This window comes from Macaca thibetana, chromosome 14, assembly GCF_024542745.1.
Source record: "Macaca thibetana thibetana isolate TM-01 chromosome 14, ASM2454274v1, whole genome shotgun sequence".
Taxonomy (NCBI): domain Eukaryota; kingdom Metazoa; phylum Chordata; class Mammalia; order Primates; family Cercopithecidae; genus Macaca; species Macaca thibetana.
In genome coordinates this window covers 110,950,095-110,965,553 of record NC_065591.1, presented here as the reverse complement: position 1 = coordinate 110,965,553, position 15,459 = coordinate 110,950,095, and the positions used below count along the sequence as shown (strand labels likewise).

At 52.3% G+C, this 15,459-nt stretch overlaps 2 protein-coding genes across 8 annotated transcripts; one reads left to right on the top strand and one right to left on the bottom strand.

Moving 5' to 3' along the window:
• The first annotated feature begins 3,639 nt into the window (after positions 1-3,639).
• CCDC153 (coiled-coil domain containing 153) lies at positions 3,640-9,573 on the top strand. 4 transcript variants are annotated; one of them, XM_050759399.1, is made up of 7 exons: positions 3,640-3,687; positions 3,986-4,058; positions 4,488-4,559; positions 5,626-5,745; positions 6,595-6,687; positions 8,993-9,123; positions 9,377-9,573. In XM_050759399.1, the coding sequence occupies exons 2-7, from the start codon at positions 3,998-4,000 to the stop codon at positions 9,503-9,505; spliced, it is 606 nt and encodes a 201-aa protein (XP_050615356.1). In that variant the 5' UTR covers positions 3,640-3,687; positions 3,986-3,997; the 3' UTR covers positions 9,506-9,573. The 4 variants fall into 4 exon arrangements, with proteins under 4 accessions (XP_050615356.1, XP_050615355.1, XP_050615354.1 ...); XM_050759398.1 differs by having other exon boundaries at positions 4,485-4,559; XM_050759397.1 differs by having other exon boundaries at positions 3,642-3,687; positions 3,991-4,058; positions 4,485-4,559.
• A 36-nt stretch (positions 9,574-9,609) lies between these two features.
• NHERF4 (NHERF family PDZ scaffold protein 4) lies at positions 9,610-15,364 on the bottom strand. Of its 4 annotated transcripts, none has more exons than XM_050759388.1 (11): positions 14,339-15,364; positions 13,897-13,924; positions 13,684-13,757; positions 13,158-13,369; positions 12,378-12,567; positions 12,169-12,263; positions 11,683-11,887; positions 11,276-11,472; positions 10,960-11,187; positions 10,622-10,822; positions 9,610-10,364 (listed from the first exon to the last, which is right to left on the bottom strand). In XM_050759388.1, the coding sequence occupies exons 1-11, from the start codon at positions 14,352-14,354 to the stop codon at positions 10,335-10,337; spliced, it is 1,476 nt and encodes a 491-aa protein (XP_050615345.1). In that variant the 5' UTR covers positions 14,355-15,364; the 3' UTR covers positions 9,610-10,334. The 4 variants fall into 4 exon arrangements, with proteins under 4 accessions (XP_050615345.1, XP_050615343.1, XP_050615342.1 ...); XM_050759386.1 differs by having other exon boundaries at positions 12,127-12,263; positions 14,339-15,361; XM_050759385.1 differs by having other exon boundaries at positions 12,127-12,263; positions 13,897-13,927; positions 14,339-14,368.
• Positions 15,365-15,459: the final 95 nt, after the last annotated feature.

The window sequence follows — 15,459 nt, the reverse complement described above, 5'->3', positions numbered from 1 at the left end:
ACAGGAGAAGGAGGTGGTGGAGGGAGAATAAATGAAAAACATGCTCAAGATTAGAAGAAGCTGGTCTGATGGTAGTGGGCTATCAGAACTTATTAACATTAGTCTCATGTCAAAGAAAAGAGTCAAACTCTGTAAAATATTTGAAGAGATTTATTCTGAGCCAAATATGAGTGACCAATGGCCCGTGACACAACTCTTAGGAGATCCTGACAAGTGCTGAAGGTGAACAGGCTACAATTTGGCTTTTTGCATCTTTGCTTTTTTTTCAGACGGAATTGCACTCTTGTTGCCCAGGCTGGAGTGCAATGGCGCAATATCGGCTCCCTGCAACCTCCGCCTCCCGGGCTCAAGAGATTCTCCTGCCTCAGCCTCCCAAGTAGCTGGGATTACAGGCACCCACCAAAATGCTCGGCTAATTTTTTGTATTTGTAGTAGAGACAGGGCCTCACCATGTTGGTCAGGCTGGTCTTGAACTCCTGACCTCAGGTGATCCACCTGCCTTGGCCTCGCAAAGTGCTGGGATGACAGGCGTGAGCCACTGCGCCGGCTTGCTTTATACATTTTAAGAAAACATAAGACATCAATCAATACATGTAAGATGTACATTGGTTAGGTCTAGAAAGGCAGGACAACTGGAAGTGAGGAAGTGGGTAAGGGAATTAGGGTTAGAATTAGGTTCCGGGTCATAAGTGAATTCAGAGATTTTCCAATTGACAATTGCTTGAAAGAGTTATTATCTAAAGATCTGGAATCAATAGAAAGGAATGTCTGGATCACAATAAGGGGTTGCAGAGACCACGGGTTTTTTTTAGACAGAGTTTTGCTCTGGTTGCCCAGGCTGGAATGCAGTGGCGTGATCTTGGCTCACCACAACCTCTACCTCCTGGGTTCAAGCGATTCTCCTGCCTCAGCCTCCCAAGTAGCTGGGATTACAGGCGCACACCACCATGCCCAGCTAATTTTTGTATTTTTCAGTAGAGAAAGGGTTTAATAATGTTGGCCAGGCTGGTCTCGAACTCCTGACCTCATGATCTGCCCACCTCAGCCTCCCAAAGTGCTGGGATAACAGGCATGAGTCACCATGCCCAGCCTCTTGTGGCTATTTCTACAGATCTGCTCCTGACAATAGGCAATGGACCAAAAATATTGAGGGTGACAGAGTTGAAGAGAAGTACCTAAAGAAAGAAGGCCAGGCGCAGTGGCTCATGCCTGTAATTCCAGCACTTTGGGAGGCTGAGGCAGGTGGATCACGAGGTCAGGAGTTCAAGACCAACCTGGCCAAGATGGTGAAACCCCATCTCTACTAAAAATACAAAAATTAGCCAGGCGTGGTGGTGGGTGCCTGTAATCCCAGCTACTCGGGAGGCTGAGGCAGAGAATTGCTTGAACCCAGGAGGTGGAGGTTGCAGTGAGCCGAGATCACATCACTGTACTCCAGCCTGGTGACAGAACAAGACTCTGTCTGAAAAAAAAGATAGCCTGGTGCAGTGGCTCACGCCTGTAATCCAAGAACCTTGGGAGGCCAAGGCAGGCAGATCACTTGAGGCCAGGAGTTCAAGACCATGCTGGCCAATATGGTAAACCCCGTCTCTACAAAAAATATAAAAATTAGCCAGGTGTGGTGGCATGCGCCTATAGTCCCGGCTACTCAGGAGGTTGAGGTGGGAAGATCACCAGAGCCTGGAGAGGCTGAGGCTGCAGTGATCCGTGATCATGCCACTGCACTCCAGCCTGGGTGACAGAGAGAGACACTGAGAAAAAAAAAATGCCAGGCGCGGTGGCTCACGCCTGTAATCCCAGAATTTTGGGAGGCCGAGGCGGGTGGATCACGAGGTCAGGAGATCGAGTCCATCCTGGCTAACACGGTGAAACCCCATCTCTACTAAAAATACAAAAAAATTAGCGGGGCGTGGTGGTGGATGCCTGCAGTCGCAGCATGAACCCGGGAGGGGGAGCTTGCAGTGAGCCGAGATCGTGCCACTGCACTCCAGCCTGGGCAACAGAGCGAGACTCCGTCTCAAAACAAAAACAAAAACAAAACAAACAAACAAAAAACCTAAAGAAACGGTCTGCAGGTCCCCTAATCCAAAAGGAGAAAAGCCCTGAAGTGTCTGCTGTTTTCACTCTAACCAGTATGGTGCCAGAGATCCAAGTGGCAGATAGATGGCAAGCCTCAGGATAGCACAGAGCTGCAGGGAGAGTGAAGGCTGCCTGACAAGGGAGGGCCACCCGTCATACTCTCTCCCCCACATTAATTATTCCAGCCACTCCTGGCTCCAGCAGGACACTAAGAAGTATCCCCAAAGGGAGTCACCCCCAATATTGCCCAGTAAATAATTTAAAAGCAAAAATGTGGGAAACTCAGGAGAATGTCAAACAAGTCCACTAGAGGGAGCCCCAACCAACTCTATGCTGCAGGGAGCCTCACAAAGCAATGTCTCAACACCTGTCTGAAAATCAACCACACAAGGGAATGGGGAAATGTAGCAATAGATTAAGTAACTAGGAGAGAAGATAGCCATGTAAACACCTAGCTAAAACACAGGCTTTTCAAGAGCTACAAAATCAAACATTTAAAGATCAGGAAACTGATGCTGAGCAAAGTCAAATGGCTTGCCTCCGTTTACATATCCACAGTTGGGACTCAAACTCAAATGTCTTGTCTCTAACCTGAGCACTTTCCTGCACACTTGCATCCCTCTAGGTCAGTACCCTAGAGTCCATGGGTCTGCTGTTCCTTTGTGTCTCATTTCTCTGAAGTGGGAAACGCCCTCGACTACCTATTCCTGTACTTATTACCCTCATTCCACAGTGTACTGAAGAGGATCTTCAGTGGTTTGGGGTTTTTGTTTGTTTGTTTGTTTGTTTGTTTGAGACAGGGTCTCCCTCTGTCATCCAGGCTGGAGTGCAGTGGTGCAATCATAGCTCACTGCTGCCTCAACCTCCCAGGCTCAAGTGGTTCTCCTGCTTCAGCCTCCCGAGTAGCTGAGACTAATAGGTGTGCACCACCCTGCCAGGCTAATTTTTTAATTTTTTGTAGAAATGAGGTCTCACTGTGTTGTCCAGGCTGGTCTTGAACTCCTGGCCTCAAGTAATCCTCCTGCCTCAGCTTCTGAAAATGTTGGGATTATAGGCATGAGCCACCGCCCCCAGCTTAGATCTTCAGTTTTAAACCTACTAATGTCATTTTGCTGATGGGACCTCGGGATGTCAATTGTCCAACATGGCTACTGTCAGTCCTTTTCCTCTGTATCAGCACAACATATTATCTCAGATGTGTACATCTGAATTTGGAAGTCTCCAAATTGCAGGCCATGTCTACGTGGCAATGAATCATAACCAATCGGCCTCCAAAGCCCTTTCTTTTCAAACTATACTTAGGGTTTTGGGATAAGGAAAGAACTGACCCTTTGAGACCTTGATATTTTAAGCTTTGTGAGCTGATTTAGCCCATTCCACCTTCCTACGAACTCCATGTTTCCCAGTTGCCTGGACAACATACAGCCTCCCGAAACCCAACCTTCCAGCCCTCAGTCCTGCCCTCAAGAGAAACTTGTCACCAAGGATTGGCTCCCAGGACCCAGGCCCCGCCTCAGGCTCCTCGCTAGTTGGGCCTTCTCTCTGCCACTCCCCACGGGTGGGTCACTCCACAGGGAGCCCCAACACTGGCAGGAGAGGATCCTACAGGTAGGAAGAGGGGGTTGAGGATGATGGGAAGAGGGAGGGGAGCAGGTACAGGGATTTATCTAAAAGAGAGTTGTGAGGAGTGACTTCCGTACAGTCAGCCTGGTTGAGAGAAAAAACTTCACCCTCCCCGTTGACCCCAACCCTGCCTGAGGTTCCAAAGAGACTGTGAACTGACTTTTCTGAAGAGTATGAGATACAAATTTGGAGTAGAACCAGGAGACTCCCCTGAGACTCCTGATTCAGTCAGGAAAGCATCCCTGTGTCCAGACCTAAACATAAGGTCCCCTCCTTCTCCCAGGACAGCAAGGAGATGCCACTTAAAAACAAAGAAAAAGGGAAGAAATCTGGGGCGCAGAAGAAAAAGAACTGGGGTGAGTCATGGTGGGTGGAGGTGCCCCCTGCTTCTCCATGTTCTGGCATGAAGACCACACAGAGCTCCTCCAGAGAGAATTCAGCCTTCTACATGACAGGATGGAACTCTCTTGACCTTCCTCTTTCGTGTCCTTGAAGTCAGATGCAGGGAGCTGAGGAAGTGGGGAAATGGTCACTCACGCTCTCCTTTAAGCACCATCTAGCTTTGTGCCTTCCTAATATATTTGTCATGTGTATTTTGCATATCTGTTATGTGCTGGTTGGTAAGGACACAGTGCTGACTTCAGTAGACTCTGCCACCATGGATCCCTCATTTAGTGGTCCTCAGGTCTCCTGTGGCAAAAGTGCAGGGTGTGGGGTGAGGACGCAAGGAGAGTGAGGAATGCTGAGATCACGAAGAGCTGAGGCTCTGCCACTTGCCACAGCAGGTGCAGATGTGGAGGCTGAGTCCAGGCACAGGCTGGTGGTGCTGGAGAAGGAGCTGCTCCGAGACCACTTGGGTAAGGAGGGTAGAAGTTGGCATGGGGGTGGGCAACAGGGCAAGTGAAATGGGGCATTTCTGTATCCTGGGGGATTGGAGAGTTGGAGATACAGTGGGGGGCTAAGTTGAACCCTAACCATCCCCTAGTGGAAAAAGACAATGAGAGAGGGGTGGGCAGTGAGAGTTGATAAAGGAAGCTTTTTTTTTTTTTTAGACAGAATCTTGCTCTATTGCCCAGGCTGGACTGCAGTGGTGTGATCATAGCTCACTGTAATCTCAAACTCCTGGACCCCAACAATCTTCCCACCTCAGCTTCACGAGTAGCTGGTGCACACCACCCTACCTAGCTACTTTATTTATTTATTTATTTTTCTTTTTTAAAATTTATTTTATTTTATTATTTCATTTTATTTTATTTTACTATCTTCTTTTTTAAGACAGAGTCCTGTGCTCTGTTGCCCAGGCTGGAGTGCAGTGGCGCGATCTTGGCTCACTGCAACCTCTGCCTCCCAGGCTCAAGTGATTCCCCTGCCTCGGCCTCCCAAGTAGCTGGGATTACAGGCACACAGCCACCACGCCCGGCTAATTTTTGTATTCTTATTAGAGACAGGTTTTCACCATGTTGGCCAAGCTGGTCTCGAACTCTTGACCTCATGATCCTCCCACCTTGGCCTCCCAAAGTGCTGGGATTACAGGCATGAGCCACTGCGCCTGGCCCTATTTATTTTTCTTATAGAGACAAGGTCTCACTCTGTTGCCCAGGCAGGTCTCAAACTCCTGGCCTCAAGCAATTCTCCCACCTAAGCCTCCCAAAATATTGGGATTACAGGCATGAGCCACCATGCCGGGCTATCCGGAAAGCTATTTTGTATAGGCAGAACATGGAGAGAGTCTTTACCTCTTAATAATGAGGAGCCTGTGAGACTCTAGGGATAAAAAACAAAAACAACAAAACCCAGAGAGAGAATAAGAGGCTGGACGCCCCGCCACCAGATTTCTAGAGACGGGCAAAATTCATCAAGTTCATGGGGGCTGATTTAGCGGGCCCCAGCCAGTCCTGACAGTGGCTCTGGGACTGCTCACAGCTCTACGGAGGGATGAAGCCCGTCGAGCCAAGGCTTCCGAAGACCAGCTGAAGCAGAGGCTGCAAAGGGTGGAGGCTGAGCTGGAAGGGGCCCGAAGTGAAGGGAAGGCCATATATGCAGGTGTGTGGTCTGTTGAGCAGGTGGGCAGGAGACAGGGGCCTGGAGGAAGACAACCAGCAGGGTCAGATGATGCAAGGAAGGGAAACAAGGAGGGCTTCCAACTGCCAGGCCTGGTCTTGGTCTTCCCCGAACAGTACAAATCAGGCAGGATCCTGCAGGAATCAAAGGCAGGTAGGTTCCTGGGATCCCAGGCAGGGGCCTGCCAGGATGCCTGGTGCCATGTGCTTGATGCTGTGTAGGATACACATGCAGTCATAGCCATCACCTCAACCATCCTATGGGAGGGGAGAAGGACTAGCATCCCCATCCAAAGCTGGACGGTGGGGGAGGTGGGTTGGGCTTCCTTTCCCTTCCTCAGGTTTTCATGGTCTCTAGCTTCTCAGAATCACAAAAAGAACCAAGAAGACCATGGGCCGGGAGTGGTGGCTCACACCTGTAATCCCAGCACTTTGGGAGGCCGAGGCGGGCGGATCACGAGGTCAGGAGATCGAGACCATCCTGGCTAACACGGTGAAACTCTGTCTCTACTAAAAATGCAAAAAATTAGCCGGGTGTGGTGGCAGGTGCCTGTAGTCCCAGCTACTCGGGAGACTGAGGCAGGAGAAGGGGGTGAACCCGGGAGGCGGAGCTTGCAGTGAGCCAAGATCGCACCACTGCACTCCAGCCTGAGCGACAGAGCGAGACCCCGTCTCAAAAAAAAAAAAAGAAAAGAAAAAGAAGAACCAAGAAGGCCTTTGTGCCCCTGTTCCACTAGACCAAGTAGAGTCTTCCCCACCCACAACTTCATTTCCTTTCTCCATTGCTCCATCTCCGACCTGGGTCCCTGGCGGCCTACTGCCCCCACCCCAGAGATGAGTCGCCAGTGCCATGCCCTGCAGGAGGATATGCAATCCCGCAGCAAGCAGCTGGAGGAAGAAGTCAAGGGCCTTCGGGGGCAGCTAGGTAGGTTTCCCCACCCCCCAAGCCCCTTGTCTCCAAGAGTTGCAGCAAGGGCCAGCATGAAGGGGCAGACTTCAAAGTCACTGCTCCAGAAAGCTGCCACCTGGGCTCTGGGATCACTTTCCCCACTTTCACTGACCCTCCACCACCGAGGACTGGAGCAGAGGGTTCGGGATGCCAAGAATCTCTGTTGTAAGTAAAGAAGAGGTGCCAGGCGCAGTGGCTCAGGCCTGTAATCCCAGCACTATGGGAGGCCAAGGCGGGCGGATCGCCTGAGGTCAGGAGTTCGAGAACAGCCTGGCCAAATGGCGAAACCCTGTCTCTACTAAAAATATAAAAATTAGCCGGATGTAGTGGCGCACACCTGTAATCCCAGCTACTCGGGAGGCTGAGGCAGGAGAATTGCTTGAATCCGGGAGGCAGAGGTTGCAGTGAGCCGAGATCGCGCCATTGCACTCCAGCCTGGGCGACAGAGCAACTCTGTCTCAAAAAAATAAATAAAAATAAAAAAGAAGAGGTAGGCGTCACACCCCATTTCCTCCTCTCCAAGTCCAGCCCTACCTAACTCCCCACCACTGCCATGTCTCTTGTGAGCAAAACATATTCCCTTTTAGTTTAGCTGATTTCTACAACGAAACTAAGGGAAAATGTTTGACTTATTTACTTACAAGACCTAGCACCCGGTAGGTCCTAAATAACTGTTCACTAAATAAATGAATAAACACTCCCAATAAGCAAAAATATTTTTAAAAACTAGGAAGCCTTTGCTTCTCTTCTCTTGCCTCCTGCTTACAAAATAATGTTGAAATATCTCAGCATGACACATGAGCTCTTGCACAATTTTGGTCCCAAAGTGTTCATACCTTAAAAATGCCTTCAGCCAGGCTCAGTGGCTCACCCCTGTAATCCCAGCACTTTGGGAGGCCAAGGCGAGAGGATTGCTTGAGGCCAGGAGTTCGAGACCAGCCTGGCCAATATGGTGAAATGCCGTCTCTACTAAAATTACAAAAATTAGCCGGGCATGGTGGCATGTGCCTGTAATCTCAGATACTTGGGAAGCTGAGTCAGAAGAATCACTTGAATCCAGGATGCGGAGGCTGCAGTGAGCCGAGATCGCACCACTGCACTCCAGCCTGGGTGACAGAGTAAGACTCCGACCAAAAAAAAAAAAAAAAAAGCCTTTGGTTTAGCTATAGATGGCCAGGAGCTGCTTATCTGCCATTCAGACCCTGGGTTCCTTTCCTAATCTTTGCTTTACCTCAAATTCCAAGTCAATCAATAACTCAATTGTTTTTGTTTTTGTTGTTGTTGTTTTTTGTTTTTGTTTTGTTTTGTTTTGTTTTTTTGAGATGCAGTTTCGTTCTGGTTGCTCAGGCTGGAGTGCAATGGCGCAATCTCGGCTGACAGCAACCTCTGCCTCCCAGGTTCAAGCCATTCTCCTGCCTCAGCCTCCCGAGTAGCTGGGATTACAGATGTGTGCCACCATGCCTGGCTAATTTTTGTATTTTTAGTAGAGATGGGAGTTTCACCATGTTGGCCAGGACTCCTGATCTCAGGTAATCCGCCCTCCCCGGCCTCCCATAGTGCTAGGATTACAGGCGTGAGCCATCACACCCGGCCAATGAATCAATGTTTACGGAGCACTTCCTGTATACTAGCTAGGTGCTTTGTCATCCATTATCGTGTTTAAAGGTCACAGCATACCCCTGAGAGATGTGTCATTCTCTCTTTAAAGATGAAGACACCAGCTAGCTGCGGTGGCTCACGCCTGTAATCCCAGCACTCTGGGAGGCTGAGGTGGGCGGATCACGAGGTCAAGAGATAGGGACCATCCTGGCCAACATGGTGAAACCCTGTCTCTAATAAAAATTAAAAAATTAGCTGGGCGTGGTGGCATGTGCCTGTAGTCCCAGCTACTCAGGAGGCTGAGGCAGGAGAATTGCTTGAACCCAGGAGGCAGCGGTTGCAGTGAGCCGAGATCATGCCACTGCACTCCAGTCTGGCGACAGAGTGGGACTCCATCTAAATAAATAAATAATAAATAAAAAGATGAAGACACTGAGGCTCAGAAAGAGACATGTCTGTGGTCACCTAGGTAGTAATCTGACTTTGGAGCCTTCTGTCTCAAGCCCACCATTCTCTGCTATACCTCAGTGGAGCTTCAGCTTTTACAGGGACTGCAGGAAAGTTGGTGATGCTGGGGGAGTCTGGAATGAGCCCATTCAAGGTCTCCTTTCCAGATACCTTTGGAGACTGGTCAAGGATAGAGTGTCACCATCCTGCTGTCTTTCATCCTGCCTGCCCCCAGAGGCATGCCAAAGGGAAGCTGCGGCTGCCTGGGAAGAGGCTGAACAAGCTCTAAGAGAGCGGGACCAGGCCCTGTCTCAGCTTCGGACCCACGTGGCAGACATGGAGGCAAAGTATGAGGAAATCTTACAGGTAAGCACCACCTCCTGGATCCCAGTCATCCCAGTACCCAGGACTCCCCCATGCCCACAAACCCCAGCTAGTGTGATGACTGACAACCCAGGGGTAAGGAGAAGAAGTATCTCCAAGGGAGCCCTGCTCTATCCTGAGGGCAGAGAGGGGATACAACCATGTCTACTGGGCAAGGAAAGCTTACGAACCAACCTGGGGCAGCCCTCACTCCTTCCCTGTCTCTTCCTGGGGGCTGAAATATTGATGTCTGCAGGACAGTCTGGACAGGCTCTTGGCCAAGCTGAGAGCCATCAAGTCACAGTGGGATGGGACGGCATTGAGACTCCATGCCAGGCACAAGGAGCAGCTACGCCAGTTTGGACTCACCGCCCTGGATCTTTGAGGCCACCAGCCCCTAGTCTCTAGTGTTCTCTGAGGCGCCAGCAATAAAGTGTCTTGATGTAGAACTCAGTAGAGCTGTGGGCTCTGGCCTTTTGGCAGAGAGGAGTGGATCTTTTTTATTTTTATTTTTATTTAGTTTTCTTCTTTTGTTGTTTTTTTCTTTTGTTTTGTTTATTTTTAGGAGTGGCTCTCATGCAGACATCTCAGTTCTGGGTTGACCCATTATCCCTGAGACTCAGTGATAGGAAAGAAATTTGACCAGGTCTCACCTTTCCTCCTGCAGAAGCCGCATCCCACCCCTTGAGCCTGAGGCCCTTTTGGTCCCTTCACACCACTGCCCTTACCCCCACCAACACAAACACAGGCAGTCAGATTTATGGGGAACGGCCACTTCTATAACAAATGCAACGGTGACCAAGCACCACCCTCCGGCAATGCTAAGGCACCCACAGAGGGCAGGCATAGCTGGTCTCCACATTTTTGCATTACACTCAAGTGTCCTGGAGTCATATCTAGAAAAGGTCCAGATGGCTTCAATCCTAGCCAGACCCACAGCCACACCTTCATCCCTGGGACACAGCTCTCCAAACTCCCATATGACATCCTCTGGAGCCTCAGACTCCTTCAGGAACCTGCCTGAGGCCTCCATCCACACCCTCTGCTAGAAGGTGGGCCTGCAGGAAGCGGGGGAGCACCTGGGCCAGCCTGTGATCGGTGGTGCCTGAGTTCCTCCAGTCTGGCTTAGAGAGAGCAATCCTGCCTCCACCACCTCAGGCTGGAGAGTGAAGACACAGTAGCCCCTGAGTATGTCTGTACCAAGCAGAGGTGCTCTACAGCAGATCCGAGGCCAGAGCCCAGTCCTGTGCAGAGAGAGGAGGTAGAAGGTCATTCCAGGTGGCACCCAGAAGAGCTCCTTTTTCTTTCTCACCCCTGCCCTGCAATGCCCAGGAATGGGGCTTATTTCACGGGTCCTTCTGTCCCCACCTACCACAACCTGAAGTCCCAACCTGCATACCCCACACTGCTTCACCTTGTACCTCGCCCACTCTGCCCTTCTTTCTCACTCCTCCCTGCCCTCTGTAACTACTCACAGTCCCATCCGTTTCTTCTTCCTCACCTCTGCAGCCCCAGTGGGAATCCAGGCTTCCAAGCCCCGCAGAGACCTGGCTGCCAGCTTCAGGCAGAGGGGTGGCTCAGCCTCAGGCAGCTGCTGAAGCCTCTCCAGGTCATTCTCTCCCCCAACAGGATACCCGTTCACTTCCAGAATCACATCTCCCACTTGCAGCCCAGCCCGGGCAGCTGAGCCTCCGGGAGTCACCTGGTGGTGTGGGGGCATGCAGAACAGGGGACACCAGGGGAAAGTTTGCTGGCTTAAGGCTCTGGGAGGGAAGAAGAGGAAGACTGATCAGGCAGCAAAGGATTGAAGGGATCCAAGATGCATGGGGCATCAGTCACCTGGGAGATGAAGAGACGAGGCCCACTGGCCACACAGCTGAGTCGGAAGCCATAGCCGCCACCAGGCCCAGGGTACAGAAAGCACTGTCGGGAGCCCAGAGGGACAGAAGGCACGCCTGTGTCTTCAAGCGAAGGGACCTCTGTCTCAACCAGTGAGGCTGAGCTGCTGCCCTGGGGAGAGGCGGGAGCCTCTGTGTTCTCCAAGAAGAGGAGTGGGGATAGGCGAACCTGGAAGGTGACAGGTAGAGCAAATCTGTTGGACCCAAGCCCTGCTCCACTCCTGCCCCAACCCTAGCCCCTGCCCCTCAGCACGCACCATGCTGAAGAAGCGGTCAGCCTCAGGGTCGACGACAATAAGGGAGACACAGGAGCCCTGCGCCTGGATCCTGGACACTGTCTCCTCATGGCCCAGCCCCTCCACGCTCTCCCCAGCCACAGCCACCAGCCGGTCCCCAGCCTGCATCCCAGCCTTCTTGGCTGGCAGTCCCGGGTCCACCTCCCACAGGAACTGTCCTGGGGCATACACATCCTCACTGCTCCTCTCCAGCTATCCTAGGCCACTGTGTGCACACCAGGGGACTGACCCCGGAGTGAACAGGAAGAGGCGGCCCAGGGCCAGAGCTCAGACAGGGACACCTCTTCTGTGCACTGAAAGGTGTATATACACTTGTGTGCCCACCCCAAGGCCCGCCTTCCCCCACCACCCCCAGGGCTCCTACTCACCAGGGCGACCGTCAGGGCCCTTTTCCTCCCGGAGCAGGAACCCAAAACCCTGGGGCCCTTTCTCTAGGTGCAGACAGCGGGGCTTGTTGGGCAGTGCCCAGCCCTCTGCCAGGGGTGCAGCCAGGGGCAATCCCAGCTGGCGACACTGTTCCTCCACCTCTGGCCCTGCCACCAGCAAGGTCACCTGCTGTCCACTCTGCCAAAGCTGTGGGGACCCAGCAGGGCATCAGTATAACACCTGGGCAGGGAGAGAAGAGGCATGCTCCCCCCACAGCCCCTCCTCCCAGGCACTAAGTGGAGCCTGGCACAAACTGTAGAGGGGCAGGATGGTGATCAAGGTAGGAGACCAGATAAGGAGGTTAGGTGCATAGGGGAGGAGGCGTCTTCCCGAGGTGGGGCCCAGGCCCAGACTGGGGGAGGAGAGTGGGAGACAGGCAGCCACACCTTCCTGGTGAGTTGGTTGTGAGTGAGCTTCTCCACACTGACCCCATTCACTTCCAGCAGTCGGGCCCCGGGGGGCACCCCTGCCCGCTCAGCTGCTCCTCCAGTACTTAGCACCAACCAGAAAGGACCCTGATTGCCTAGAAATCAAAAAAAAAAAAAAAAAAAAAAAAGTTCCAGTCTGTTGCCTGCCTGCCCTGAACAGGGACTGAAATCCCTCATCCTTGCCACCCCCTCGCACCCTCTGGGCTCACCATGGGTGACGCCGAAGCCAAAACCACCCTCATCTTTCACTATGTGGCACAGCCGGGGCCGGACCCCTGGGCCTAGGGTGGGACAGAGGTGGGCATCTTCTCCCAGCTGGGCTCGGGCCACGTCATGTGCATGCCGTGCCAAGACTGTCAGCAACACCCGAGGACCGCTGGCCCGGATGCGGCGTACCACCTGGACAGAGGGCACGTGGGCGTGGGTTTGGTCTAGACCCTCTTGCCAACCCCCAGGACCTCCCTGGAATCCACATTTTTTTGCCATGGGAATAGGCTTTTTTTCTTTCTTTTCTTTTCTTTTCTTTTTTTTTTTTTTTTTGAGATGGAGTTTCGCTCTTGTTGCCCAGGCTGGAGTGCAATGGCACAATCTCGGCTCACTGTAACCTCCGCCTCCCAGGTTCAAGTGATTCTCCTGCCTCAGCCTCCCGAGTAGCTGCGAGTACAGGCGCCACCACCACGCTCAGCTAATTGCTGTATTTTTAGTAGAGACAAGGTCTTGCCATGTTGCCCAGGCTGGCCTTGAACTCCTGACCTTGGGTGATCCACCCGCCTCGGCCTCCCAAAGTGCTGGGATTACAGGCATGAGCCACTGCGCCCAGTGGGAATCAGCTTTCTAGATGCTTTCCCCAACCCCTCTGACTTGGGCACTCCTAAATCCTGGGGTGTAGGGGAGTGAGGCTTGTGCCTTGCTGCCATAGTGCCCAGGGGACTGAGCAACCCGCTTCTCTTTCTGAGGTGCTAGCATGCTCTCCCGGACCACAGCCTTACCACCGCGTAGACTTCGTGTTCCACAACATCGTTGTTCACTGCCAGGATCCTGTCTCCTTCCTGAAGACCCTGGCGCTGGGCAGAGGTGCCTGGGTCCACCCTGCACACCACATGCCCAGCCCTGCCCAGCTCCTGCTGCAGGTGGAAGCCAAAACTCTTGCCCTTCTCTTTGCTCAGCAAGCAGAAGCGAGGCCGCTCCAGGCTCCAGGGATCTGGAGGGTGAGGTGGGCAGCAGAAAAGGGGGAGGAGAGGGCACAGCCCAAGTACAGGTTCGCCATGTGCCTGGCAGACCCTGTGTCCTGATACAAGCAGTTTCTGCCTGGTTGGGTGTTGGGTGGTGGGGTGAACACTTCATGGGCAGAGGGACTGGGACAGGAGAATACGCCTGGCCCCTCCTATCTCTACTCCCAACCAAGGCTGTTATCAGAGGGAGACTGAGTGAGTGGTTACCAAGGAGATGGGAGGCTGTGTGGAGTTGTGGTGCCTCCAGGGAAAGGGAATGGTTGTCAGTGGGTGAGGGAGTTACCAGAGGGGTCGTGGTCTTCGGCCAGTGAGAGGACAGGATTATCAATGCCCAGCTTTGGGTTAAACTTAAACTTCCTGCAAGGAGGCAGGGGAAGCAGGTACAAGCTGGCAGCTGGACTTGGGTCCCAGGATCTCCTTTAGGTGCTAATGGCAGTGAAGCGCTTCCCTGCCTCCGATTCTTTCTTCCCCTTGCCCCAACCCTCATGGCACTTACAGAGTTAACGAGGCTGCGTCCTGCAGATCTACTGGGCAAAGAAGTGGGTGAGAGGAGGAGAGTCACATTCTTCTCCCCAGATGTGCCTCTTCCATTGGCATAAACTAAAAGGACTCAGGGGAACCCCCAAACTCAGGGCATGCCCCCTCCATTCTGCTCCAAAAGGGTCTTCTCTTCTCACTGCCATACGCACAGGAATATTGTGCGGTCCTCTCCCTTCCCCTCCCCCCAAGTCCTTGGCACATAAATCTGAGCATATCAGTACAGGGTGTGGACCAGGAAGACAGACATATCAACTCACTACTTTTCTCCTGACTTGTTTACCTGCCTCAGGGCTCCAAGCCCCAAAATCAAGTGTGCCCTGGTCCCAAAGCTTCAGCCTCCAAGTCGGCCCCCTGCCTGTCCCAAAGTCCCCTGCAGAGGATTTCTCCTGGCCTCCTACCTGCAGCTTTCTCCATAGCTGGATCAGCAACCCAGTGCTGGGGTAGGGACAAGGTTCATCACAGCCACTGACCCTCCCACCCATCCCCTCCCAGGTCCCGCCTCCTTGAAGACGCTGTGGAAGCAGTGGGGTAAAGGTTAACGGCAGTGAGAGTCTTTTTTTTTTTTTTTTTTTTTTTTTGAGACAGAGATTAGCTCTTGTTGCCCAAGCTGGAGTGCAATGGCACAATCTTGGCTCATCACAACCTCTGCCTCCCAGGTTCAAGCAATTCTCCTGCCTCAGCCTCCTCAGTAGCTGGGATTACAGGTATGTGCCCCCACACCCTGCTAATTTTGTATTTTTAATAGAGATGGGGTTTCTCCGTATTTGTCAGGCTGGTCTCAAACTCCCAACCTCAGGTGATCTGCCCGCCTCGGCCTCCCAAAGTGCTGGGATTACAGGCGTGAGCCACCATGCCCCGCTTAGTCTTATTCTCTGGGAAAGTGTGAGTTCATACTGACTCTATCCTGGGCCCGAGATTTTTCTGGAGACCCTGAATCTGACCCCGTTGCCCGTCTGTGCAGAGAAAGGCATATTGCTGGTCACTAACTCCAAGCCTGGGGGGTAAGTGTGAAAAGGGTGATAAGAATTCTATGGCCCATGGTATGGTTTGGCTGTGTCCCTACCCAAATCTCATCTTCAATTGCAGCTCCCATAACTCCCTCGTGTCATGGGAGGTACCCGGTGGGAGGTAATTGAATCACAGGGGCAGGTTTTCCTGTGCTGTTTTCATGAGAGTGAATAAGTCTCATGAGATCTGATGGTTTTATAAAGGGGAGTTCCCCAGCACACACTCTCTTGCCTGCTGCCATGTAAGATGTGACTTTGCTCCTCATGTGCCTTCTGCCACAATTGTGAGGCCTCCCCAGCCATGTGGAACTGTGAGTCAATTAAACCTCTTTCCTTTATAATTTTTTTTTTTTTTTTTTGACAGAGTTTCACTCTTGTTTCCCAGGCTGGAGTGCAGTGGCGCTATCTCAGCTCACTGCAACCTCCACCTCCTGGGTTCAAGCGATTCTCTTGCTTTAGCCTCTCGAGTAGCAGGGATTACAGGCATGTGCCACCACACCCAGCTAATTTTG

Excerpts from the sequence above, each read along its gene's own strand:
- NHERF4 (XM_050759385.1), bottom strand. Across the intron at positions 11,888-12,126 it reads ACAACCAACTCACCAGGAAG|CTTTGGCAGAGTGGACAGCA; the intron begins GTGTGGCTGCCT and ends GGGTCCCCACAG. Across the intron at positions 10,823-10,959 it reads CTCGTCTCTTCATCTCCCAG|GTGACTCCCGGAGGCTCAGC; the intron begins GTGACTGATGCC and ends CCACACCACCAG.
- CCDC153 (XM_050759398.1), top strand. The coding sequence starts at position 3,998 with ATGCCACTTAAAAACAAAGAAAAAGGGAAGAAATCTGGGGCGCAGAAG. Across the intron at positions 4,059-4,484 it reads GCAGAAGAAAAAGAACTGGG|CAGGTGCAGATGTGGAGGCT; the intron begins GTGAGTCATGGT and ends CACTTGCCACAG. Across the intron at positions 9,124-9,376 it reads AGTATGAGGAAATCTTACAG|GACAGTCTGGACAGGCTCTT; the intron begins GTAAGCACCACC and ends TGATGTCTGCAG.